Source organism: Chiloscyllium plagiosum, chromosome 14 (genome assembly GCF_004010195.1).
Source record: "Chiloscyllium plagiosum isolate BGI_BamShark_2017 chromosome 14, ASM401019v2, whole genome shotgun sequence".
NCBI classification, from domain to species: domain Eukaryota; kingdom Metazoa; phylum Chordata; class Chondrichthyes; order Orectolobiformes; family Hemiscylliidae; genus Chiloscyllium; species Chiloscyllium plagiosum.
In genome coordinates, this window is record NC_057723.1 from 38,325,159 (window position 1) to 38,351,665 (window position 26,507).

The 26,507-nt window shown below is 38.4% G+C and overlaps 1 protein-coding gene across 20 annotated transcripts in view; it reads right to left on the reverse strand.

The window, feature by feature from the left end:
- The window catches only part of ankhd1 (ankyrin repeat and KH domain containing 1), a 159,403-nt gene that overhangs the window by 27,415 nt on the left and 105,481 nt on the right, over nt 1-26,507 (reverse strand). For 13 of the 20 annotated variants that reach the window (XM_043703628.1, XM_043703627.1, XM_043703619.1 and 10 more), the window contains 6 exons: nt 24,970-25,710; nt 16,819-16,967; nt 13,470-13,581; nt 10,727-10,872; nt 4,310-4,452; nt 1,350-1,563 (listed from right to left, as the gene is read on the reverse strand). In XM_043703628.1, the coding sequence (XP_043559563.1) occupies nt 1,350-1,563; nt 4,310-4,452; nt 10,727-10,872; nt 13,470-13,581; nt 16,819-16,967; nt 24,970-25,710 (1,505 nt within the window). The remainder of the gene's footprint in view (nt 1-1,349; nt 1,564-4,309; nt 4,453-10,726; nt 10,873-13,469; nt 13,582-16,818; nt 16,968-24,969; nt 25,711-26,507) is intronic. The other 7 variants (XM_043703634.1, XM_043703617.1, XM_043703626.1 and 4 more) reach the window with 3 other exon arrangements.

Genomic DNA, 26,507 nt, shown 5'->3' on the forward strand with positions numbered 1-26,507 from the left:
TCAGAAGTTTCGTAACCATACTAGATAACATCTTCAGCAAGCCTTCGGATGAAGCACTGGTGGTGTAGCCCACTTTCTATTTGTGTGTTTGGGTTGGTGATGTCATTTCCTGTTCTTTTTCTCAGGGGGTGGTAAATGGGATCCAAGTCAAATGTGTTTGTTGGTAGAGTTCTGGTTGGAATGCCTTGCTTCTAGGAATTCTCGTGCGTGTCTCTGTTTGGCTTGTCCTAGGATGCATGTGTCCTCCCTCATCCGTATGCAAGGATACTAGTGAGAATGGGTCATGTCACTTTGTAGCTAGTTTTCTGCCCGTTTGTCCAATGTAGTGTTTATTACAGTTCTTGCAAGTCTTCTTCCTTGCAACTGTAATAAACACTACATTGGACAAACAGGCAGAAAACTAGCCACCAGGATACATGAACATCAACTAGTCGCAAAAAGACATGAACCACTCTCAATAGTATCCTTACATACGGATGAGGAAGGACACCACTTTGACTGGGACAACACCTGCATCCTAGGACAAACCAAAGAGATCCACGCACGAGAATTCCTCGAAGCATGGCATTCCAACCAGAACTCTATCAACAAACACATTGAGTTAGACTCCATCTACCAGCCCTTGAGAAAAAGAACAGGGAATGCTGTCACCGCATGAAATGATGTCACCAGCCCAAGGAAACTCGAACTAATAGAAAGTGGGCTACATCACCAGTGCTTCATCTGGAGGCTCACTGAAGATGCTACCTAGTATGGTGATGAAACGTCTGAAAGTTAACCTTCCCGCTCAGCGGGCAGACCTACATCCAGAACCTCAACCAGAGCTACAAATCTTCTCAGAACTCGCTAATCCATAGACCCAAATGAATATTCAGCGAACATCAGCTCAAATTCTCCTACTGCAAGTGGTGGAATTTAAGTGCAATCAATAAATCTGCATAAGACAACTGTTGTCTTAGTAATGGCAACCATGAGAGTTACTATCATTATTAAACATCTATTAAGCTATTCATGGCCTAAAAAGGAGGAAATTCCCCCATCCATAGCTGATCTGGTCTAAATGTGATTCCAGACCCACAGCAAAATGGTTGACCCAACTTCCTTCCGAAATAACAAGCTACACGATTCAAAGGTATTTAGGACTGGGAAACAAATTATGGCCTTGTTCACAGCCAATGATTTTTTTTTGGTTAAAGCTCAAGCTACACATAGTTCACATAAAACCAGCGAGGGCAGTACTGAAGTCATATATTCTTGAGAAAAGATTGATCTTTTGGTAAAAAGCATTAAGCCCGAGGAGCTGCTCTTTATAAATGTATGTGTTTTAATAGTCAATTAAACAGAATTACCTTTGCTCTGTGCTCAACATTGGCCTTTCTATCCAACAGTAGGCTCACTACTTCTGCTCGACCTTGGAAGCAGGCCAGAGTAAGGGCAGTGTTTCTATTGGTCTCAATCTGAGCATTAATGTCAGAACCCATATCAAGCAACAGTTTCACTGATGCCACATGGCCATTCATTGCAGCTAACATCAAAGGGGAAATTCCCAGCTTGCTTCCTGTCCTGCAAGAGAATAAATATTATCAAACAATTCAACATTTTATTGAAATTTGCCATGTGACAAGTACAATGTAGCAAAATTAGCACATGGAAACCACCTTCAGACATGCCGAAATGGTGAGAAAATCTCCAGTCAATAGTTTCTGTGGTGTAGAGGCTATTAGGTTTACCTCACACGCAAAAGGCACCCAACACCCCCCCCCCCCCAACATTCCTCGTACCACAATGATGTCATACAGGCATATAGTAATTTTAGTTCATTCCTCCTGGTTATCAATTGCTATTAGTTCTATTTCTAGTTTTGTTTCCATTTTAATTCTTTTTGCATTCAATTTGATATGAATTCACACACCCCAAACAGTACGTTTCTTTCATCCTTTCATTTCCCAATCTTTATATCTCATTGGTTAGAATCATGAAATAGGAGTAAGCCTTAGGGCCCTTCGAAACTGGTCTTCCATTCAGTAAGTATAATCATGCCTGATCATCCAACTCTGGATTTCCCTGTCCCTGCTTTGTCCTATAACTTTCAATTCTTTTGGCCCCAATGCTATACTTAACTCCTACTTGAAACCATAGTGTCTTGGCTTTGACTACTTTCTGTGGTGGCGAATCCAACAGGGCCACCACACTGGTTAAGAAATTGCTCCTCACCTTGTTCCAAAATTATTTACCCGGTTTTGTGACCCCCATTTTGGACTTGCCCACCGTGAGGAGCATCCTTCCTGCATCTGTCTGACCTCGTCCTGTTAGAATTTTATTAGCTTCATTGAGATTGGCCCTCATTTTTCTAAACTCTAGTAAATATAACCCGAAGAGATTCAAACTCTCCTCCTGTCAGTCCTGCTAACCCAGGAATCAGTCTGACAAACATTCGCTGCACTCCATCTACAGGAACAGCATCCTTCCTCAGATAAGGAGTACAAGCTTACATAAACACTTCCTTACAAAGTCCCATATAATTGCAGCAAGATGGCCCTGCTCTGGTATTCAAACCTTCGATGAATGCCAACATACCATTTGACTTCTTTATTGCCTGCTGCACCTGCAACTATCTTCAGCAACTGGTGTACAAGGGCACACATGACTCATTGCACATTCCCATTTATAGGAGAAAGTGAGGTCTGCAGATGCTGGAGATCAGAGATGGAAATGTGTTGCTGGAAAAACGCAGGTCAGGCAGCATCTAGGGAACAGGAGAATCGACGTTTCGGGAATTTCCTGAAGAAGGGCTAATGCCCAAAACGTCGATTCTCCTGTTCCCTAGATGCTGCCTGACCTGCTGCGTTTTTCCAGCAACACATTTCCATCTCATTCCCATTTATAGCCAGATAACAAACTGCATTCTATTTTTGCGACCAAAATGGATAACCTCACATTTATCTACAGCTACTGTATCTGCCAAACACTGGCATACTCACTCAGCTTGTCCAAATCACACTGAAGCATTTACATGTTCCTCATAGCTCACTCTCTCACCCGGTCTTGTCACATCAGCAGATTTGGAGATAAAACATTTAATTCCCTCATCTAAATCATGAAAACGTTGTGAGTAGCAAGGATCCGAGCACTGGTCCCTGTAATGCCCCAGTGGTGACACTAACTACGTTTTGGAAAAAGACCTGTGTATTCTGACTCTTCACTTGTCTGTCCACCTAATTTTCTACCCATCTCAAAGCACTACCTCTAAACTCATACAGTTGAATTTTACACACTTATCTTGTGTGAAACTTTGTCTAAAGCCTTCTGAAAGACCAAACTGACCACATCCACTGGCTCCCTTCATCAATCTACTAGTCAAATGCTCAAAAAATTCCAGTAGATTCGTCAAACATGATTTCCCTTTCATAAATCCATGCTGACATTGTCCAATTCTACCACTGCTTTCCAAATGCTATGCAGTTAAATCTTTTATAATGGACTCTAGCAGTTTCCCCATTACCAACCTCAGACTGCGTGATCTGTAATTCCGTTATCTCTCTGCCTCCTTTTTAAATAGAGGGGTTATATTAATTAACTCTCAAATGTTTTGGAACTTTTCCAGAGTCTACATAATCTTGTAATATGACCACTGATGCTTCCATTGTTGAAAAGGGCATTTTATTAACACAATTGCCGAATTGGGGACACTGTTTCTAAAGCGTGAACTTTTAAAATGTATTGCCTATAATGGGACTACATCGCCAACAATTTAAGTGCCGTTTCCAAAGCAGTTTGTATACAATGCAGGGTTGCACAAGAACACAACCATCATATTACAGAAGAACTACCTGTACGTCACTCTCCATCTTGATAAGGAATTCTATCAAAATTATGGTTGATCATTCCCAAAGGGCCTCTCAAAAATGATGCTTTTCTCATTATATAATAGCCAGTCTAGAATGGTCTTTTTCTCTCTCTCCATTTTTGGTTGCATCAGTCACCATGGTCCCCAGGAACATCCCTGCACCATAACCAGTTTGGATTTGCAGTAACTTGCAGCATAAAATAATTTTTGAGTTGAAGCGTTCAGGAAAAAGTCAAACTAACCATGTAGTAAAATCAGATCCAACATGAGAGAATAGATGGCTTTAGGCCAATATCATTAAAACCTCAGCTTTAGATAAGACACCAACATTGAAATAAGGTCTAATAACAGAGACAGGAATGATCTCAGTTGACAACCAGATATTCTTATATGAGGGCAACATGGACTATTTCTGCGTATGCTCCCCATATCTTTAATAAGTTATTTATTTGGCTGCAATACCTGGAATTAATTTCTGCTCCAGCATTCAGAAGGATCTTTATGATGTTAACATAGCCCCCAGAAGCAGCGAGACTGAGGGGTGTATAGTCTGAAACATTGCGATGTTCTTTGTTTGCACCACGAGCCAGCAGCAGCTCCACCACCTTAATCAAGAAAATGTTAAAAGATTCAGGTGAGAATTTGAAGAAGTGAGAAATCAAACTCTTATCTTTCATCAATTAGGATGTCATGTTTGATAGAATGTTAATTATAAACTGAAATGCCAAATTTAAGTAATCCTATGGCTTTACTCACTCGGAAATTTAGTATCAACATTTTGTAATCAATGCCATGACACACAGTTAATTTCAATGACTGATTTTATCACGGACCATTATTACAACTGTTTGATGAAACTATATGGAATGTACTCAAGTCAAAGAAAACAAGGAACATTTAGCCTGTCAAGCCTAGTCAAGCCTATTCAGCCCCTTAATGAGATTAAGGGGAGTTGATGGGAGTTAACTCCACCTGCAATTTTATTATTCAAAGATTTAAAGAGATATCAAATAAAAAAATTATAATTAATATAGCATCAATTGCCATCTCTGAAAATATTCAAAACTGGCACAGTCATGTGTATGCAAAAGTGCTTTCTAATTTCCCAATTGCAAGAGCTGGTTCCAATTCTGAGATTATGCTTCTTAATCTTCGGTTTCCCAATCGGGGAAATAGTTTTTAAACATCAACTCAACTTGTTACACTTAATATCCTGAAAGCTTAAATCACATGATCTCAACATTGCTTTAATTTCACTCGCAGGATGGGTGTGTTGCTGGCTATCATTTACTGCCTGTCCCCTTGAGGGGCTACTGGTGAGCTGCCTCATTGAACTGTGGTAATCTAATTTCCAAAAGAAAATACCAACTCTAGTTTCTATAACTTCTCCCAGAGGTTTATCCTTGGAGTGCTGGCATCCTTCTTGGAAACAAACTAAATTCCATCAATAGTTTATAGTAGCCTTCAAACAGTATGGTATCTAAATCTTCTTCGACAACTTTCGGTATGGTCCAACCTAGACTTTGTACAACTGAAGCATGACTTTTATCTCCTTGCTATCTAGTCCTAGGGATATAAAAGCCAGCATTCTATTAGCCTTTTGTCATGTTAGACAGCATCATTCTTTCTCATTTTTCACCATTCAGATGTGGAAGGGATGGGAACAAGAGCACTGATTGAGGTGAAGATAGAAGTTAAGTAAGCCTAAGAACAAAAAGGGTCAGATTAATGAACAGAAATTAATGGCAGAAATGGTGGTCTGTAACATTATGCATGGTGTGTAGATAGCAGTTAAGGTAGATGAGCTTAGAGCATGGAACCATAGTGTTCTAGACAAAGTAGAAACTTGATTGAGAGAAAGGCAGGTCTGGTAGCTTAATGTTCCAGGGTTTAAATATTTCGGGCATGATAGAGGGATATAAAATGGGGAGGGGATTTGCATTACTGATGAAGGAAAATGTTAGAGCTGCACTAAGGACATCTAGTATGGTCATATGGTAGAATTCAGGAATAAGAAAGGTGCAATTACTATGATGGGTTTACACTGCAGGCCTCCCAGTAGCCAGCAGGAGATAGTGGAACAGATATGCAAGCAAACCATAGAAAGATGCAAAGCCAACAGGCAACTTTCACTTCTCCAATATTGACTCGATTCCTTTAGTGCCAGAGAGTTTGTTGGGGCTGAATTTGTTAGGTGCATCAGGAGGGTTTCTCATAACAATATGCAGATAGTTAACTAGGGAAGAGAATGTACAGCAAACTTTTTATTAACCTGTACCTACGGAACCAGGACTGTCCTGAGGAATTAGCTTGGCCAGATGATTGACAATTTAGGTGAGGGGGCATTTTGAGGCACAGATCACAATTCTATAAAATGTTGAAAGGATAAGATTAAACCTCAAGTAAAAATGCTAAAATTTGAGGAAGGCTAATTACAACACCATCGATAGGAAATGGAAAAATTAGATTGGGGCAGCTGTTTCAGGGTAAATCCACACCTGATATGATGGACTCTTTTAAAGGTTAGCTGATCAGAATTCAGGATCAACATGTTCATGAGAGGGTGAAAGATCAGGATGGCAAGATTCAGGAAACCTGGGTGGTAGGAGATACTGAACATTTAGTCTAAAAATGCCAAAAGCATATACAAGGTTTAGGAAACTTGAAATCAGGCAAGGCACTTGAAGAATATAAAAGCAGAAAAGAACATAGAACATAGAACAATACAGTGCAGAACAGGCCCTTTGGCTCTTTATGTTGTGCCGATCTGTGAACTAATCTAAACCCATCCCCCTACACGATCCCATCATCATCCATACGCTTATCCAAGGACTGTTTAAATGCCCCTAAAGTGGCTGAGTTAACTACATTGGCAAGCAGGGCATTCCATGCCCTTACCATGCTGAGTAAAGAATCTGTCTCTGACATCTGTCTTAAATCGATCACCCCTCAATTTGCAGCTATGCCCCCACCACTGTACAAACTGATGTCATCTAAGGAAAAAGACTCCCAATGTCCACCCTATCTAATCCTCTTGTATGTATCTATTAAATCCCCTCTTAACCTTCTTCTCTCCAACGAGAACAGACCCAAGTCCCTCAGCTTTTCCTCCTAAGACAGTCCCTCCAGACCAGGCAACATCCTGGTAAATCTCCTCTGCACCTTTTCCAATGCTTCTACATCCTTCCTGTCATGGGGCGACAAGAACTGTACACAATATTCCAAGTGAGGCCACACTAGCTTTTTGTAGTTACAGCATGCTCCAGAACTTAATTCCTCTACCAATAAAACCTAACACACCGTATGCTTTCTTAACAGCACTATCAACCTGGGTGGCAACTTTCAGGAATTTATGTACATGGTCACCAAGATCCCTCTGCACATCCACACCACCAAGAATTTTTCCAATGACCCAGTATTCTGCCTTCCTGTTATTCCTCCTAAAGGGATCACCTCACATTTAGCTGCATTGAACTCCACTTGCCACCTCTCAGCCCAATTCTGCAGTTTGTCCCCCCTACAACATTCTTCCATACTGTCCACCACTCTAACAACTTCAGTGTCATTTGCAAACTTACTAACCTATCCACCTATGCCTGCGTCCAAGTCTTTTATAAAAATGACAAACAGCAGTGGTCCCAAAACAGATCCTTGCAGCACACCACTAATAACCGGACTCCAGGCTGAATATTTTCCATCAACCACCACTTGGTGCCTTGTTCCAGAAAGCCAGTTTCTAATCCAAACTGCTAAATCACCCTCAAACCCATGCCTCCACATTTTCTCCAAAAGCCTATCATGTGGAACCTTCTCAAAGGCTTTACTGCGCTTTACACCAACTGCCCTACTCTCATCCACATGCTTGGTCACCTTCTCAAAAAACGCAATGAGGGTTGAGAGACATGGCCTCCCCTTGACAAAACCATGTTGACTATCTCCAATCAAATTGTTGCTTGCCAGACAATTATAAATTCTATCTCTTATAAACTTTCCCAAAAACTTTTCCTACAACAAACGTAAGGCTCACTGGTCTATAAATTACCTGGATCACCTCTACTGACCTTCTTGAACAAGGGCACAACATTTGCAATCCTCCTGTCCTCTGGAACTAAACCTGTAGACAATAACGACTCAAAGATCATGGCCAAAGGCTCCACCATCTCCTCCCAGCTTCCCAGGAATTGGATAAATCCCATCCAGCTCCGGGGACTTATCTACTTGCACACCTTCTAGAATTGATAACACCTCCTCCTTACTAACCTCAATCCTTTCCAGTCTAATATCTCTTATCTGATTCTTCTCCTCTCCAATATTCTCCTTTTCCAGAGTGAAAAACCAATGAGAAATATTCATTTAGCTCCTCTCCAGTCTCCACAGGGTCCACACACAACTTGCCACTTATGTCTTTGACTGGCCCTATTCCTACCCGAGTCTTCCTTGTATTTCTCACATACCTATAGAAAGCTTCAGGGTTCTGCTTTATTCTACCTGCTAAAGACTGCTCATGCCCCCTCCTTGCTCCTCTTAATTCTGTCTCTAAATCCTTCCTAGCTAATCTGTAACTCTCCATCGCCTCATCTGAACTATCTTTTCTCAACGTCACATAAGCCTCCCTCTTCAGCTTAACAAGAGATACAATTTCTTTAGCAAACCGCGGTTCCCTTACCTGATCACTTCCTCTCTCCCGACAGGGACATACATATCAAGGACATGCAATATCTGTTCCTTAAACCAGCTCCACATCTCAACTGTCCCCATTCCCTGCATTTTGCTACCCTATTCTATGTCTCTTAAGTCTTGCCTAATCGCATTATAATTGCTCTTACCCTGTAGCACGTACCTATCCCTTTCCATTGCTAAACTAAACATAACCGAATTATGGTCACTCTCTCCAAAGTGCTCACTAAATGAAACTTACACAAGAAATTTGGAAGGCTAAAAAGGGGCCATGAAATTCCTATGGCAAATAAGATTAAGGAGAATCCCAAGGCATTTTAGACACATAGTAGGAGCAAAAGGTTAATGAGAGAAAGAATAGAGAAGGGCTGATGAAGGGCTTTTGCCCGAAACATCGATTTTCCTGCTCCTCGGATGCTGCCTGACCTGCTGTGCTTTTCCAGCACCACTCTAATCTAGATTCTAATTTCCAGCATCTGCAGTCCTTGTTTTTACAGAGAGAAAGAGTAGGTCCACTCAAGGATCATGGAGAGAATTTATGCCTTGAACTACAAGTAGTCAGTGAAGCCCTTAATACATTTTAAAAGTCAGTATTCACCAAGAGGGACGTGGGTGATGCTAAGATTTTTAGGTGGTCTCTGTGCGTCCGTGATATTGATATTAAAGTCATGTTGTTGGCTGTCTTGAAAACAATTATGACTGATAAGTACCCAGGTCCCGATGGGACCGACCTTAGGATGCTGACGGAGACAAGGTAAGAGATTGCCTCGACCTTGACAGAGAATTTTGTATCCTCTTTCACCGCAGGCAAGGTCCTAGAAGATTGGCTATTCTCCAATGTTGTTCCTTCGTTTATGAAGGGCAACAGGGATAATCTGGGTAATTATAGACTCATCAGCCTTACATCAGGGATGGGGAAATTGGAGAAATAGGCTGGTCCAGAAGATTAAGTCACATGGAATCCAAAGCGAGTTGGAAAACTGAATAAAAAACTGGCTTGATCAAAGAACTCAGAGGGTAGTTGTGCAGGGTGTTTTTTTCTGATGGAGATGTGTTACCCGGCATTCTGCAAGGATCAGTGCTAGGACCTCTTGTTGTAATATACATAAATAATTTAGATAAAAACATAAGTGGTCTGGTTAGTACTTTTGCAGATGATATTCAAATTGGAGTTGTGGATAATGCAGAAGGTTGTCAAAGGATGCAGCAAGATACAGGTAAGTTGGACAGAGAAATTGTAATTGGAGTTTAATCCATTAAAGAGAGTGAGGGGATGTATTTTGTGGTGTCAAATGCAAAAGGAAAGTATCTAGTAAATGGTAAGCCCCTTAAGAGCGTGGACATACAGAGGGATTTTGGGGTACACATCCATAGTTCCCTGAAAGCAGCAACACAAGTAGCTAAGGTGGTAAAGGAGGCATACCACATGCTTGCAACTGTACAAGACTTTAGTTCGGCCACATTTGGAGTACTCGTGTGAAGTTCTGGTCATCATACTATAGGATTATGGAGGCTTTGGAAAGGTACAAAAGAGATGTTGCCTGGATTGGAACATATTAGTTAAGGAGAGATTGAAGTAACACTACAGCATCAGAGGCTGAGGGACAACTTATGGAAGCATATAAAATTATGAGTGGCATGGCTAGGGAGTCTTTTTCCAGGATGTGGGGTGGGGGTGGTGAAGAATTTAAAAAGAGATGCTCAAGGCAAACTTTGTTTTTTTTTTAAAACAGAGGGTGGTAGTTGGCCTGTAACATGCTGTAGGTAGTAGAAGTAGATCCAATAGCAACATTTGAAGCATTTAGACAGACATGAATTGGCAGGAAATACAATGATATGAACCATGCCCAAGCAGATAGTATTAGCTTTCAATGGCATCACGGTTGACACAGACATGGTGGGCCAAAAGACCTGTTCCTGTGGTGTACTGTATATCCTCTCCTTTCCTTTGCAGATCCAAAACTCATTTGCCTACACTGAAATCCACTCATCAGGTTTAGCCATTTAATCTGGGAGTCTTCCCAGTTTTAAGCTTCCAGCCATACTCCTTAGAATGCTTCTTATTTGCGTAAATTTGGATACAAGGCTCTCCATACCATCATTCAAATGCCCAAATCAAGTTATACACTGATAAAAGACTGTCATGTTACACTAGTATTTAGCCATCATTCAAGAACGGTCAACCACAAGAAGGTCTCTCACCTCTTGCCTGCCTCCGGAACAAGCCAGTGACAATGGTGTATCCTTGGTGCGTTCAGATTGCGCTTCAATATCTGCTCCTTTGTCCAACAGAATTTCTACAACGCCAACGTGACCAGCAGTAGCAGCCAAAATAAGTGGAGTAAAACCTAACCAGATGAAAAAGAGAGAACCATTTTAACTGGCAAAATAGCTAACCTGTTTTTACGTGACTAGTCTGGTTAATAAAATAGGATTTCCATTCTGCATTCTTGAGTTCAACCATTCTGTAGTGGAAGACATCAAATGACTCTAAATGGGAGTTTTTGTTTGTTTACTGTACAGCACATAGTTACACTGATGAGCCCCCTGTGACTTTTCAAGTAGTGAAACACTTCTGGATGTCATTAGATGATTTCTGTATCTAAGAGTACTGCCAAACCCAATATCATATTTTGCTAACTATTATGAGTCAAGGGCAGAATAACAAACAACGATCTTCCAAACAAAATCTCAAAAATATTCCCGTATTTGGATGAATACATGAAACTTCGGGTATTTTAAATTCAAATCTGAATTTGAAAGCATCCCACAATCCATTGTATCAATCAAACAGTAGCGAGGTTTATGCTCACTCATTTCGTAAGGTTCCATATATAGCTAGTAGGTGAAATTGCAACTCCTTGCTAAATAGTTATACTAAACTACAGACTTCTCAAAATAGAATGTCAAGATTTGCTTACCAATTCAATAATCAAAATGACTCTCTCACTCCAAAAGATCAGATGGGGTACAAAGTAAATATCAATATAACAGTTTAATCAAGGAACAATCTCTATATGGATGAGTCACCAATACTGTTTTTAAAATTAGTGGAATCTGCACAGCCTTCTAGAGACAATGGCCACTGACAACACATGCCAAACATCTGAACTGGTCATGTTTACTAGCCCTGGTTGGAGAATTAAGAGCTTTACTTTGCACAGTCCAGTAAAGCAGCTCTGCTTGGAGAAAGGAGTTGGAGTGTCTGTTAAAATAGTGAGATGAAATAATGTGGAATGAAAATCTTGCGGAAGCTGAACACTTGTATGAACGCATTTGGTCAGTGGCCTGCTTCCATGCTTTAAAGCATACAAAGATATTGTACGTAAGTAGCCTAACTGCTTTCTAATCCTCCCTGTGTCCTAACGCAAAGGTCAGATTTACAGCTGTAAAAAAAAGTCTTAATATTTCAACTACCAATAAACACCCCAATTACTCAAAAGCAGTTTCAAGTCACATAAAGAAAGGGTAGCATAATGGTAATATTAGTGGACAAGTGTTCCAGATGCCACAAATAATGTTCAGGTGGGAGAAGTACAATTCCCACCAAGACAACGAAGAGAAATTAAATCCAAATAATTAATATAAGTGGAATAAAACAGTCCTATCTTTAAAAAAATCATTTGTACGTGTCACTGGCTGGGCGTTTATTGCCAAACCTACTTGTCTTTGAGAAGGGGTGGTGAGCTGCCTTCTTGAACCTCTCCACTTTATTTTTGGTCGACTCATCATGCTGTAAAGAGGAATTCCCAGGATTTTGACACAGAAATACTGAAGGAGCAAGGATGTTTTCCAAGTCAGTCCTGGAGGGGAAATTACAGGTGGTGTTGCTCCATGTATCTGCTGTCCTTGTCCTTCTATAGTTTTAGTTGTGGGCTTTGAAGATGCTGTTTAAGTAGCCTTGTTGAATTTCTGCAGTGCATCTTGTAGTACACAGAACTATCACTAAACATCAACCTCGGACACACGGAATGTTTATGGCTATAATGCTAATCAAGCAAGCTGCTTTGTTCTGGTTGGGTTTTTATAACAACCGGCAATAGTTTCAGTCATTGTTGAACTTTTAAATCCAGATTTTTGCTGAAGTCAAATTCCACTATTTGCCAAGGCGGGACTTGAACTGGTGTCCATAAAACCACAAGATGGAGGAACAGAAGTAGGATATTCAGCCCATTGTGTCATTCAGTGAGATCATGGCTGAACTAATAATCCACAACTCTGCTCTGCTACCTTTCCTCCATACCACGGATTCCTTTACTGATTAAATATCTTCCATCTCAGCCTTTAATATACTTAATGACTGAACCTCAACAGCCCGAAGGTAAAGAATTCCACAGATCCACTACCCTCAGAAGAAATTGTCCTCATCCCTGTAGTAAGTGTGAGACCCCTTACTAAGATTATGCCCTCTGTCTGAGACTTTCCCACAAAGAGAAATAATCTTACCACAGCTACCAACTCCTCCAAGAATTCTGCATCTTTCATTAAGGCTGGCTTTCATTTTTCGATATTCCAACAAGTACAGACAAGTACAATTTACTCAATCGCTCCTCACACTACAATCACTATACCTAGTATCTGCCATTCAAACCTTCCATGCCCCAAGAACACTATCTGGCTCCCTAGATAACTAAATCAGTGATAATACAACAATGCCACTACCATGATGATTAAATTAATGAATATTCAAAATTTCTGCTTTATTTAATGACCCTGAAAGACATCTAACCTCCTTACCCAATCTGCCTTACATGCATATTCCTCCCAAAAAGTCAAGCAGATTTATGCTTATAAAAGTAATAACTAATTCTCTCTCAAACTATGAATATGATTTTTCACTGAAGTGGACTGCATGCAAACTCTCACCTGAACTCAGTAGCTTCAAAAGCTTGTTTTATGAATTCCATTAAATAAAAGATTATCCAAGTGTGAAACTAGTCCATACCTTTTTTATCTCGATGTTCAATATTGGCACCACGAGCTATTAAAACTGAAACAAGTTCTTCATGTCCCCCAGCACAAGCCAACGTTAATGCTGTATCGTGGTTACTCTCCGTCTAAGTAGAAAGACAGCACATTCAGTAATGTAGGAACGATTAAGTGCATAATACGGATTCAAATATTCAAAGCAAGGAATAATATTTATACCTGTCACGAAGACATAAGAACACAGGAAAAACAAATAAAAAGCCTTTGCGCCCTGCAAAACTGTTTATATTAAGAGCTTGGTTCTTCATCTACTTAAGTAACGCATTGCAGCATTTCCCCAATATCCCCAGATTCCTTTAGTACCCAAGTACTTGTTGATGTTTTACCATCTTATACATCATTGCACTAGTTATGTTCACTAATACAGTTCAATCTCGAAGTCTTTTTCGGTTTCTGCTGGAAGGATGAATTGACAAATTCCCAAGACCTGCTGGATTTCAGCAAGCAAAATAGTTAAATGCATTAGTTTTAATTCACCAAAACCTGACTGGAAATTATCTAATCCAATTATTTATTCAAACAGGGAGGTAGGCAGTTTGCTGTTTAACATTTTCTCTCTGACAACTGTTAAAAGTTTAATATCTATTAAAAAGGTATTGCAAAGCACTTGGATAAGTTCAAGAAATTGGCAGGGCCAACATGGTTTTGTCAAAGGAAAATCATTTAGCTTAGTTATTGGAATTCTTTGAAGTAGTAACTTGTGCTGGAGGTAAGGAGGAACCAGTGCATGTACTATTCTTTAATTTCCAGAAGGCACTTAATAAAAGTGCCACAGTAGAAGGTGATTGCAGAAAATGAATGCTTATGCATATGCTGGCAATAAGTCTCAAGTAGTATGGCACCAGCATCAGTGCTGGGGTCTCAATTCTTTATATTTTATATAAACGACTTGGATGAAGGGGCTGATTTTATCATTAGTAAATCTAGCCGAGTTATGAAGAGGACATAAGGTGTCTATAAAAGGAATACAGAAGGTTACGAGAATAGGCAAACATCTGGCAAATGGAGTACAATGTTGAAATGTGTGAACTTGTCCATTTTGGCAGAAAGAACAAAAGAAAGCATATTATCTAAATGATGAGAGGATGCAAAGCTCTCAGATGCAGAGATTTGGGCATCCTAGTGCTTGAATCACAAACTTAAAAATGTGTTGCTGGAAAAGCGCAGCAGGTCAGGCAACATCAAAGGAACAGGAGAATCAACATTTCGGACATAAGCCCTTCTTCAGGAATCTGGCATATGCCCGAAACATCGATTCTCCTGTTCCTTTGATGCTGCCTGACCTGCTGCGCTTTTCCAGCAACACATTTTTAAGCTCTGATTTCCAGCATCTGCAGTCCTCACTTTCTCCATGAATCACAAAGTTAGGATGTAAGTATAACAAGTAATCAGGAAAGCGAATAGAATATTATGGTTTATGGAGAGGGGAATTGACTGCAAGAGTAGGGAGGTGATGGTTTAGTTCGATACAAGTGTGACAGCATCTGGAGTACAGTACTGATCACTATACTCAGGAAAGGATTTAATCCCTTGGAAGCACTCAAAGTTTACTAGACGAATAAGTTGACTGCCTTCTGAGAAAAGACGACCTATATACACTGGAAATTATGAAGTTAGAGGTGTGATATTCAAAATCATGCAAGAGATTGAGGGGATTTGATGGGTGGATGTCGAAAGGATACTTCCTCTTGTGAAAGAATCCAGAATAAGTGGTCATAAAGAGGGAGTTTTTAAATTAAAATCTCACTGTTGAATACCTTTGAAATTCCAATCCTCAAAAGAAAGCAAATGCAGAATCTTTAAACAATTTTAAGGGAGAGGTTAGATTAGACTCTTGATTATCGAGGGGATGAAAGATTATCAAAGATATGCAGCAATGTACATGTTAAAATCAGATCAGCCATGATGTTATTAAATAGTGGAGCAGGCTCAAAGTGGACTTCTCATTCGTGAAGAAGGGCTCATGCCCGAAACGTCGATTCTCCTGCTCCTCGGATGCTGCCTGGCCTGCTGTGTTTTTCCAGCACCACATTTTTCAACTCTGGTACTCCAGCATCTACAGTCCTCACTTTCTCCTACTCTTGTTCCTCGTTTGTTTGCTCATTTGTCTAAAATGCCTTGCTATTTGCATGGCATGCATTAGCTTGTGATTCATATATTTTTAGATTAGATTAGATTAGATTACTTACAGTGTGGAAACAGGCCCTTCGGCCCAACAAGTCCACACTGCCCCGCCGAAGCGCAACCCACCCATACCCCTACATGTACCCCTTATCGAACACTACGGGAAATTTAGCATGGCCAATTCACCTGACCTGCACATCTTTGGACTGTGGGAGGAAACCGGAGCACCCGGAGGAAACCCATGCAGACACTGGGAGAACGTGCAAACTCCACACAGTCAGTCGCCTGAGGCGGGAATTGAACCCGGGTCTCTGGCGCTGCGAGGCAGCAGTGCTAACCACTGTGCCACCGTGCCGCCCCATAAGGACACCCAGACCCCTTTGAAAGCCAACATTCATTACCAAGTTTCATTATTTCAAAAAAGTCTGCCTTTGTAATATTACTATGAGAAAATTTGGATGCATTATGTTCAGTCCCCCATCGGGATACCTTTAAACAACCTGTATAGATATATTATTACATCTCTCGAGTAGGCAGGACTTCAATCCAAACCTCCTGGCTCAATTGTAGGGGATACTATCATTGCACCACAAGAGCCCTCCAGTCCCCTCATCTAAATCACTAAGATATAGATTTTAAGTAGCTAAGACTCAAGCACTGATCCCTGCAGTGCTATGAATTACTGATTCCTAATCCAAAAAAAAGACACTCACTCATGCTGGTTAACTACTCTACTATTCATTCTAACTTCTTAGCTCTAGCTCTGTGCACAAACTTTACTATGACAGCTTACTGAATTGTAAACCTATACACTATAAACCTATAGACTATAAACCTATACACTATACGCACTGCTTCCCCTTACCCACTGTACGAGTTACTTCCCCGAACAAAAAAAAGTCTTGTCAAGCAATATTGCCCTACAAGAAATTCACACAGCATATAACATGAATAGGCAGAGTCCAAGTGTTTGATATCAAACCCTGAACAGTCTACAGTACTTCCCCAATGCCACCAGGCTAATTAGCCACAAATCACAAAACATGAAGACAAATCATTTAAATTGTTATATCACAAGCTTCAACCGTTTATCTTGAACTGTATAAATTTATTAAAATGTTCCGTAATTTGTTATTTGACAACCCATTTCCTGCTCAATTACACGCTTTTAGAATATTTACCTGTGCGTCAATTTCAACTGAAGGATAGAGAGGCAGCATTGATGAAGGAGAAACAACTGGACTGGGAGTTTGAGTCCGAGGCTGAGGAGTAGGGGGTGTTGTAGTGTGGGAAGAAGCATTCGGTCCAGAAGGCATTCTACTACTCACTGCTGCAAAACAAAATCAGTTGTCATTTCCTCAAAATGAGAAAGAACTCGAGTTTGTTCGGTTGGTACAAGCCTCCATATAGATCAAGCATATTTTACAAAGGGAGATTATGTAACAGTACCACTTGCAATATTCTGGAAATGTAACCTAGATGAAAATAAATTAAATAAAACTCAAATATCATTTTGTTTAAGATGTAATAAAGACAAATTTAACATCGCCAACAGTACCTCAAAGCTGTTCCATTATTATGCCAATATTTTACAGAGATATTATGTCATGCCTAAATAAGAAAGTGAAATATTTGGCAAAGAAAATTGAAAAATGCTCACTTAAGTAGTTAATAATTTTGAACTGCAGTCCAAGTCGTTTCAAAGATGCCAACCTGTTAGCTTTGGCCCTCAAAAAACCCCACTGAGTTTATCAAATGAAAAACTGTTTCAAGATTCAAATTATGAAAATAAAAATGTTGACCATATAAACAGAACATACAAAACAGAATGATATTCTACGAGTGAAGATTTAAGTTGTAGAATTGTTCAGTTCCAGATTCTTTCTTTGCTTTAATGAGGTTTCAATTAGTCTGGATAAGCAAAATTAAATTAAAACAAAAAATTAACTACTTCAAAGATTGGAAGGCTAAAGGGTCTTGAATATTTCATAGAAATTTTAATCAGGTACTAGAAGCAATTTAAGTGATTTTTGGTGGTTTAATGTGGAGTAATCCCAAACAAATTCATATTAGGCAATTTATCTAATTATCCATCCCTGTCAAATGCCGATATGTAGCTAAGTCACTGTTAGTTAAACATAGTTTTAACAAGGCTCTACAAGAATTTTCAGTAAATTGGTTCCATGAAACTCCTATCTCCTTCAAATGAACTTAATTTCTTCTTGACTGAGTAAGAGCAATTAGTGGCCAACTCCAAATGTTCGAGGAAATAGAATGAAAACTAGATAAAATCTGATAGAATGGGAGTCTCTACTCCACATAAGGGAAGGGTGTTGAATATTTAAGGTTGTGACAGAGTCCAGGTTTGCTATGTAATTCTACTTCAATTTCACTTCAGTTTGCATTTCAAATTCCGATGACATCAGAGTAAAGGACTCTTTCACTTCATGATTGAATAAACTCGATCTTAGAAAAAAACATGCTCACAAATCTGGATGAGTGGAAGGACAAAAAAGTGCTCAGAGAGTGCTTAATTCAGCCTGTTAATCAAACTTTACTCATGGAGGGTGATCTACAGGATGGTGAGCTTTATATATTGTAGGTTTCCAGTTTAGTTTTATTTACACTATTTTGCAACAATATATTTGCTTTTATAATTACAGCAATGAAAAATTTCCCAAGGAAGTTCTTCCATGCAAAGGTTTTTTTCTCAGGTGGAAATATTGTTTGGATGAAATAGTTTATCTCAATTCCCCCACCTATGTAGGTGGAAATAGTCCAACTAAAGTATTTGGCCAGGAGTAACCCAATGAGAAACAATTGCTGACATTTCCAGTTGCTATCCTGGTGTCATGCATTATTCCTGAAGGTCATGTGGTAAGCCAATGCAAAACTCTTGAAACCATTTCTACAATTATGCAAAGGTTAAGTGCAAAACTATTGTGACTCAATCATTATTTGTATAGAAACAGACCTCCGACAAATCATTCAACAAATTTAGCTGTACAATTTACAAATTGAAAAAATGGGATCCCAATGATTCAGTAGACTGACGAACAATTTCGTGGAGTATAAAGACCAAAATGGCACTAATTTTCACTGTAGTCTTTACAAAGTTCAGATACATACTTGCTGGAAGCACTACAACTATACCTTAATGCTACAACATATTGGGGCAGGGCAATAGATAATAAACAGCTTAACTTCAAGTAAAGCTAAAACAACTCTATCATTCCTATTTTTGATCATTATCTGGCAATAAAATATACATTATAGATAGTGGATTCAGGATTTTGTTGCTGCCTGTGGTCAAACATCATGCCAATATTCATCACCAGACAAGAAGAATGGTCACTTAAGGCATCAAGATTTCAGCAACTTGGAGCAATATTGCCCCAGGAAAATATGTTTCCAGAAACAATAAGCCTGGACTTGTTTTTTTTTGGGAGGGGAGAAGCATTTAAATTATGGGAATGAACTTGATTTTTTCCTTTTATTTCCCTAATTTTCTCCCCTTAATTTTTAAGGCAGTCACACAAAATCATATATGGGTAGTTCCAATTCAGCTCAGTTAATAATACACTTGATGCAAGGTAATGGGTTTATATACTCCAGGATTTAAGCAGATAATCTAGGTACCAAGTCACCCAGACACTAAAGAGCTACAGGAATTGGAAATGCAACCTTTTAAATTAGATGCTAAACTTACCCAACTTCCTGTCCACATAGGAAACAGCATTACTTGCTTGCAAAATTGCCTTTAAACTAAAAGCAACTGCCATTTCACTTTTATTTATGGTAGGAGAGTTTTTTTAATCTGTAAATTGGCTGCTGTGTTTGAATTAGTGTATTAACATGTAGAAAATGCCCATCAAGGCTCTCCTCCCAAAAGTGTTCCACATTTTGAAGTCCTTAGCTTCAACAGGACATTGCCAAGTCTTTTTGTCATCTTATCCAGAATAACATGCTCCATCAAGACTAGTTGATCATGCAGAGCTTTACAGGTGAGTCCCAACTTATCTAATTCTACATGGTCAAGTGTGCATTTCCACAACAAAGGTACCAAGAGCTAAGAATTAGTATTCTGGTTGATTCATGCCTCATTATGCAAATTATTCACAGTTGCTAACCTCAGCAAATTTAGCATAAAGCAAGAGGTTTTTTTTAGGATACAAACTTGCCCAGCCAGCTATGAGGAAGGTGAAATGAAAAAACATATAACAAAGTTCCTGGACTTCAAGAGGTCTCCAATAAAGGACTACGTAAGAGACACTTGTACAAATTAAGCCACTGAATAGATTACAAGCTATGAGCGAGCTGAAGTGCAGTTATAAAAGGGAGCTAGATCACAAGATTGAGTAGGGAAATACAGTACACCACAGCTGGTAGCAGGATCCCTCACGTTTCCTGTACTGGTGACTAATTACAACAGTAGTTAAACATGCAGATGACACCAAGCAATGGAGATGTTAGAAAGAATTCAACGCCACAGAGAATCGAGACCAGAGAAGCTCAATAGAGACAAGTGCAAGGTAACGTATAACTGAAGTGAAGATGGGGCAGAATATATTATTAGAGGTGGTCAAGGAGTTGAAAGAGATGTAGAGATGATTGTTAATTCAACACTTGTTCAAGTAATGCCAACACTAATAATGCAGATTGACAGTGGGATAATGCTGCTGTATCAGGTGAATTCAAATCTCCAGAAATTCAAGCTGAAATCGTATAATTCTCCCATTTATCCTACACATGTGCTCATTGTCATACAAGGCTAGTAATGCATAACCCTTGGAGAATGTGTAATGTGTCGAGGTTGATTCCAATCAATGACGGTGGAGGGGAAAATACTATAAGAAATGGCTTCCTAAACTAAGCTTCCTTGGCCAAAAAAAATCTTGTAAATGAAGTAAATGAAAATTTCAATGCTGGCCCTGCTGGCCTGGTGCAAACATCTTCACACTAGGTGATTAACAAGTGGTCACAAAAGTGGTCAAAAAACCAAGATTTATTTATTAAAAAAAGATGGTGCAATTGGAAATGATTGAGCTGGGCATTCACAAACCCAGGACAAAGTACTGTTACAATAAAGGCTCCAAAAACATTTTGCAGTGCTTTTCAGAATTAAATGCTTCAAATCTCACATATGTACATGTTCTTCTGTCGTGTTCTCAGCAGAAGTAGTATGTGAAAATATTTGTTTTAACAGTTGCTGCTGATAGCAGATTTATGTGTAAAGTGCATATTACTACAAACTGAAAAAATCTTAAATCATTTTTTTCCCCAAAAAGTCTGATAGCAAGAATCTCATTAATAAAAGATTAGACACGTGAAGCTTAAAAGTTAAAAAGAAAGCTCATTTGCAAGTTAAAAGAACTACATTACCTTCTTAGCTTTCCATGAAAGATCGTAAACATTAGATATAAATGTTGAAAGCACACTTTTTGAAGCTTAGTTACTGTTAGAAAATGCTACACAACAGCCAATTTACACAAATTCTCCTACAAACAACAACTACAGATTGTTTTGGCGTCATTGGAGATAAATGCAAAGGAACCTCAATTATCCGGTTTTACATTATCTGAATATCCAATTATCTGTTAAGATTGCAAGGTTCCGATGCTTGGTTAAACTAGGTTATCCGGCATTCGATTAACCAGACAAAATACTCCCTGCCTGTGCCCTTTGGATAATCTAAGCTCCTTTGTATTGACCAGGACAGAAAAAAATAGCAACTGAACAAAAAAACTTAATACTCCAGCTAGGTGACAGGAGGATGGTGTTCAAGTTGGGACCCACAGGCCCTAGGCCTTCTGGAACTGCAGGGTTAGAAACTGATTTAGAGTCTGTTTGCCTGGTCCATTTCAAACATCATTTCAGTAGCATTCTATTTCTGTCAGAGTGCACTAAAATTATTTAAGATCATTTCTTTTGGAGGATGGATATTACCTTTTCTGATTTAGGAGAGTATATGACCCAAGATGCATTTATATTGTTGCAAAGTTACCACCTTGCACAACAAAAAGGCTGTTGATCTAAAAGGGTCGCCACTCAAATGCTGCATATTAAAACAGTTAAGTTTTATTTTTGTTCTTTTGCATCAGACCCTTGTCCTTCCCATTTTGGATGTCATCTACCAGTTCATTTACTTTAAATATTATGAATTTTCAGTCAAGTGACCATTCTTCACACACAAGACCAAACAGATTACACAAATGACATAGGGATAATCACACCTGGACATCGTGTTCTCAGATAATACTCAAACATTCATTTTCTAGCAAAACACACAACAGGAACCAAGTGGCAGAATACTGGCAAATTTAATTTTAGTTTCCAGGCAAAACACTGCTGCAAAAACAACAGTTCATTTTAGAAGAACGTGCAATTTGAAAGATTCAGACAGACAAAAAAAAGGGGTGTTAAAATGCATCACAAAGATTTGAAAACCATAAGTAATAGTTCAGCATAGCACCAGGTTCTTATAATATTTGCACAATTGGGCCCCAGTTTTACTCCTTGAATAGTAATGATATAGGCAAATACAAGAACAGCAGAGTTATTAAAATCTTAACTTTAAACCTTTAGAATGGGACCAGCTGAAGACTGATAGGTGGAAAAGCTCTTTTGACAGTTCACATTAATAACCCTGAGTGAAATTAACCTGACTCGATTCTGCTCAAACTGAGTCAGCATGAAGCACAACATAAAACTATACCTAAATTAGCAATCTCATTTCAAAATGTGAGAATGAGTAGCACTGGAAGTATCACACTGGCCAAGTACTGAGTGCTCTTCCAATGTCAAGGCTAAGGAACAGAACTATTCGAGAATGGAGAGAGGCCTGGCAGAAACTTTTCAATGCAAACTGCTGATTTCTATGAGGAGATAAATTCAGCTAAGTAATCAGAACAATTAAAAAGAAAAACACATTTGTACAGCATTCTACCTTAACACAAGGCAGAGTCCTTAAGGCAACTTTTCATTGCTGGTTTCAACTCTGTTAGCTATATGAGGTAATCAAGAGGACAAATACTTTCAAGTGAGAATCCCTCCACCTACAGGGGCAAGAAGTTAATTGTTAAAATTCAACTGCTATTCATTCCAAGATTTGTATACAGCATAATTCAGTTTTAAGTCAAAAAATTTGAATATTTAAAAACTGATAACCCACTAAGTGACAACATCAAAGTCCAAATTAATGGATTCACAATGTATTTAGCACACAAAACAAATTACTTAAAATTACAACAGAAAAAAGCCAAAGTCAAAGTGTTGCTCTCAAGGTGTCAGGTTGTTTTAAGATTTAATTATGAAAGGGATTTTACTTGCAGCAGATTTCCAATATAATACTAAGGTCTCATAACACCACCACTAGATGCCACTATTGCAGTAAACCACTGCAGCAACAGCGTACTTTTAAAATGCAAACATCTACCAACATCTAGTTAACAGCTAAGAAATTCAATAAGATCAAATCTCAATTATACACTCTAAGAAGCGAAAATCCAACTGAATATGAAAAACAAATCAGTTATGAAAACTATACTAGTTTTTCAAAAATGTCAATTGATCATATTTGAAATTGCAAGTCAAATTTTACACCTCAGGCTAATTTAAATAGTTCTCTAAATATCAAATAAAATCAAGCAGAGAACCACAATTTTGAAATTGCAAAATAAAGTGCACCACTGTGACTACCCATTTCCTTTACATTTGTTTAACCACTTCAAATTAACAAAATACTTGAAAGATGGGATCTATACTTGTAATTAATATCACCTTTAACTTGTTTTATTTCAATCCTCTTGTTGGTGCAAAATTTCATAAATAAGATTTATCATGATAAATACAAACCATCACTAAGACCATACGCTAACCTTTGACATCTCCAATAAATAAATTCAACACCTTAAATACTGCAAGTATTCACCACAGTCAACAAAATAGCTGTATTATCATTTTCAAAAAAGATATTCTATCAGATGACAAATTTAAATTCCCAAGAAAAGTCTAAGATGAGGCTGATTCAAGATTAAACATTTAAAGTGATGCCCATTTTAGAAAAGTAAACCGTTTTCTATCATACACAGAGATACTTGTGAAGTTGAGTTTAAATCACTTTGGTTCATATTCTAAAGGATAAAGTATTTTGATTGGAGAATGGCAACATGTTACAAAAACCTTTGAAGCACAGCTGGAATGTGAAATAGAAAGGTCAGTACTAGTTTCTTAATGTCTATCATTTTTGATTTTGAACTCTTACTGGAAGCACTGCAATTATGCTAAACTGCTGTCTAATGGCAGTGTCCACACAATGCAAAAGAACTTCACTGTTCACTTTTAGTAAAGGAAAGGACAACTATTTGTAACAGCTACTTCATGTAAATGTAAACAAGACTGGTAGGCTGAAATTGTTTGGAAGTTATTACTTTTATTATCTATTATTGGTATTTTTTGTACTGTGGCAATCAGATTGCAAGTGGAGCAAAGCCATAGGTATAAAATAATCATTTGGAAGTGGTGCTTAACTATAGGTGGATCTGGACTTCTGATTTTTCACATCAAAGTGGTACTGTCCTTGCAGTGATAAAACCAAGATAAAACTATCCAAGTTATTTGTTTTAGCTTGATGTGATTTAAACTACTGTATGACAAAGGTCAATAACATTTGACAGACGAGTTATTAATCATTTGCAAAAAAGATTAAGGGCAGAACAAATATCAAAATTGAGATTCTGACCCATGCATCAACATATCTGATTGACAAAACAGGCCAACTTTGAGCAATAAAAGTTCTGATTATGTCTTAAAGCTAATGTATAATGTTTGAACTTAATTTCAAATGTGTTTATCCCTTATCTGCAAGCCCATTTTATTTTTCATTTAAAGAGATGAAGCATTAATAAAATTACAAGGAAATATTACATGAAGCTTATGAAAACTGGAAATCTGAAGTTAAAAAATCTGCTAAAAATGCACAGCCATGTAAACAAGCATCTGACAGAAAAATAAGCCAACTGGAGAAGATTAACCTTCATTAGGGCTATTCAATTGTGAACAAGAATCACTCAAAACATGAATCTTACTTTCTCTTTCAGATGATTATTTCCTCTGCACTTTCAGCATATATAGTTCAAATATCAAGAACTAATTTGAAAGGTATTAGTTAGTTGGTTTGTGCAGCCTTACTATTACAGTAGTTTCATTAAAGCATTAGTGTGCTGTTAAACTATAGTTGTGTATCAATGGATCTAACAAAAAGTCCATTTGTACCTAAAAGCTAGTAGGTATGAGCAAAGGTAAAAGGTAAAGTTGACCAATTCTGAACCCACCTGCCATGATGTCATCAAGAGTGTCAGTTAGCGTCTGCGCTGGAGTTGCAACCATTAATCCATCAGGTGCTTGAGCTAAGAGTCCCTGTCCAAGTCCAGCAAGTTGTGCCTGTCCTAACAAAGGCTGGTTCACAATTACTCGCTGTAGATCAGGTACATTAGTGATAGGATAAACAGAACTAGTAAAGTTTGGAGACACTTGAGTTGCTAAAGGTTGGATAGGAACAAACCCCATTTGGGTTGCAGGTGGCTGCTGCTGGCCATCTCTGTGCAAGATGGTGTCCACCTGAGGCAACTTTGAAAAGTCTTCCTCCGGCAGACAGTCACCAGTCCCCACCTGAGGGAACAGTCCTCCATGTGGACATTGCTGCTGTTGTTGCTGGAGCTGAAGTGTCTGCTGTTGACCCTTGGCTTCCAAGTACTCTTTGGTAAACTGCTGCTGAGTTTTCAGCTGCAATTCCCTTTCAACTTTTTGCAGCTCTTTCAAAATCTTTTTCTTCTTCTGGACTTGCTCTTCTCTGCTTTTTTTAAGTTCTTCTATCTTGTCTTTGGTTAAAGTGTCTCCCTGAATCAACTCTAGTGACTTCAATTGTGCCTTCTCAATTGCGTTAATTCTTTGTCCCAGCTCTGTCAGCTTGCCTTCCGTCTCTTCCACAATGCATTCTAAAGGCTGGTATTCGTGGAAGGGCTGGACATCCTGTTCCGCTACCTGCAGGGGACTGGACTTCTGCTTGGATGTACCTAAGCACACGAAAAATGTTTGAAAAAAATGCCATGCAAAAATTACTTACCCATGTGAAACCAGTGTAAACTTTTCACCACTTTGAGGCTTTTATTCAGTCTAGCACTGAACATAAACTATTCTATATTTGCTTTGTTCAATCTAAAGTATTTGCATTCCAGATATCAGTTTTGCAAGGTATCTGAAATTATTTGCCATGATTTTTGTCTCAGTGCAAGAGGAAAAGGAAAAACATTACACAAAACAGTCTCCCATCATGATATTTCTAGAAAATATTTTTAGTGGGAAAATGCAAAAATAGTAAGATGACTGCAATATTAAGACTTTTAAAAAAATGTAGTATTATTAATATCATTTTAAATGATTATTCATTCTGATGTTTGAATGCTACACCTATATAAACTTAGAATTTCCAGTAATAACAGTTAACAGAATCAAACTAATCTTGGCTCATAGGAAAAAGTAAAAAGCTGCCAAAAATGGCATTAGTAGGAAATCAAATTTTCTGAAGCACATTTACAATATTCACACTTGGGACCATTTCTGTCCAATACGAGATAACCAATGCAACTAAAAGTTGTTACCTGAAGAAACCTGTGCCAATGACAAACTTGAAATTTCCCAATTTCCATTTAATTTTGATCTATGAGTTGGTAAATCAAATTAGCCACTGGATAAATTAAAATTATCCATCAAAATAAGATTTATATTATATAATGATCTGGAAAAAATATTCTTGCTTTTCTAGATTTCTTTAAAAGACTTCTACAATAGAAATCAAATATATTTTGGATAT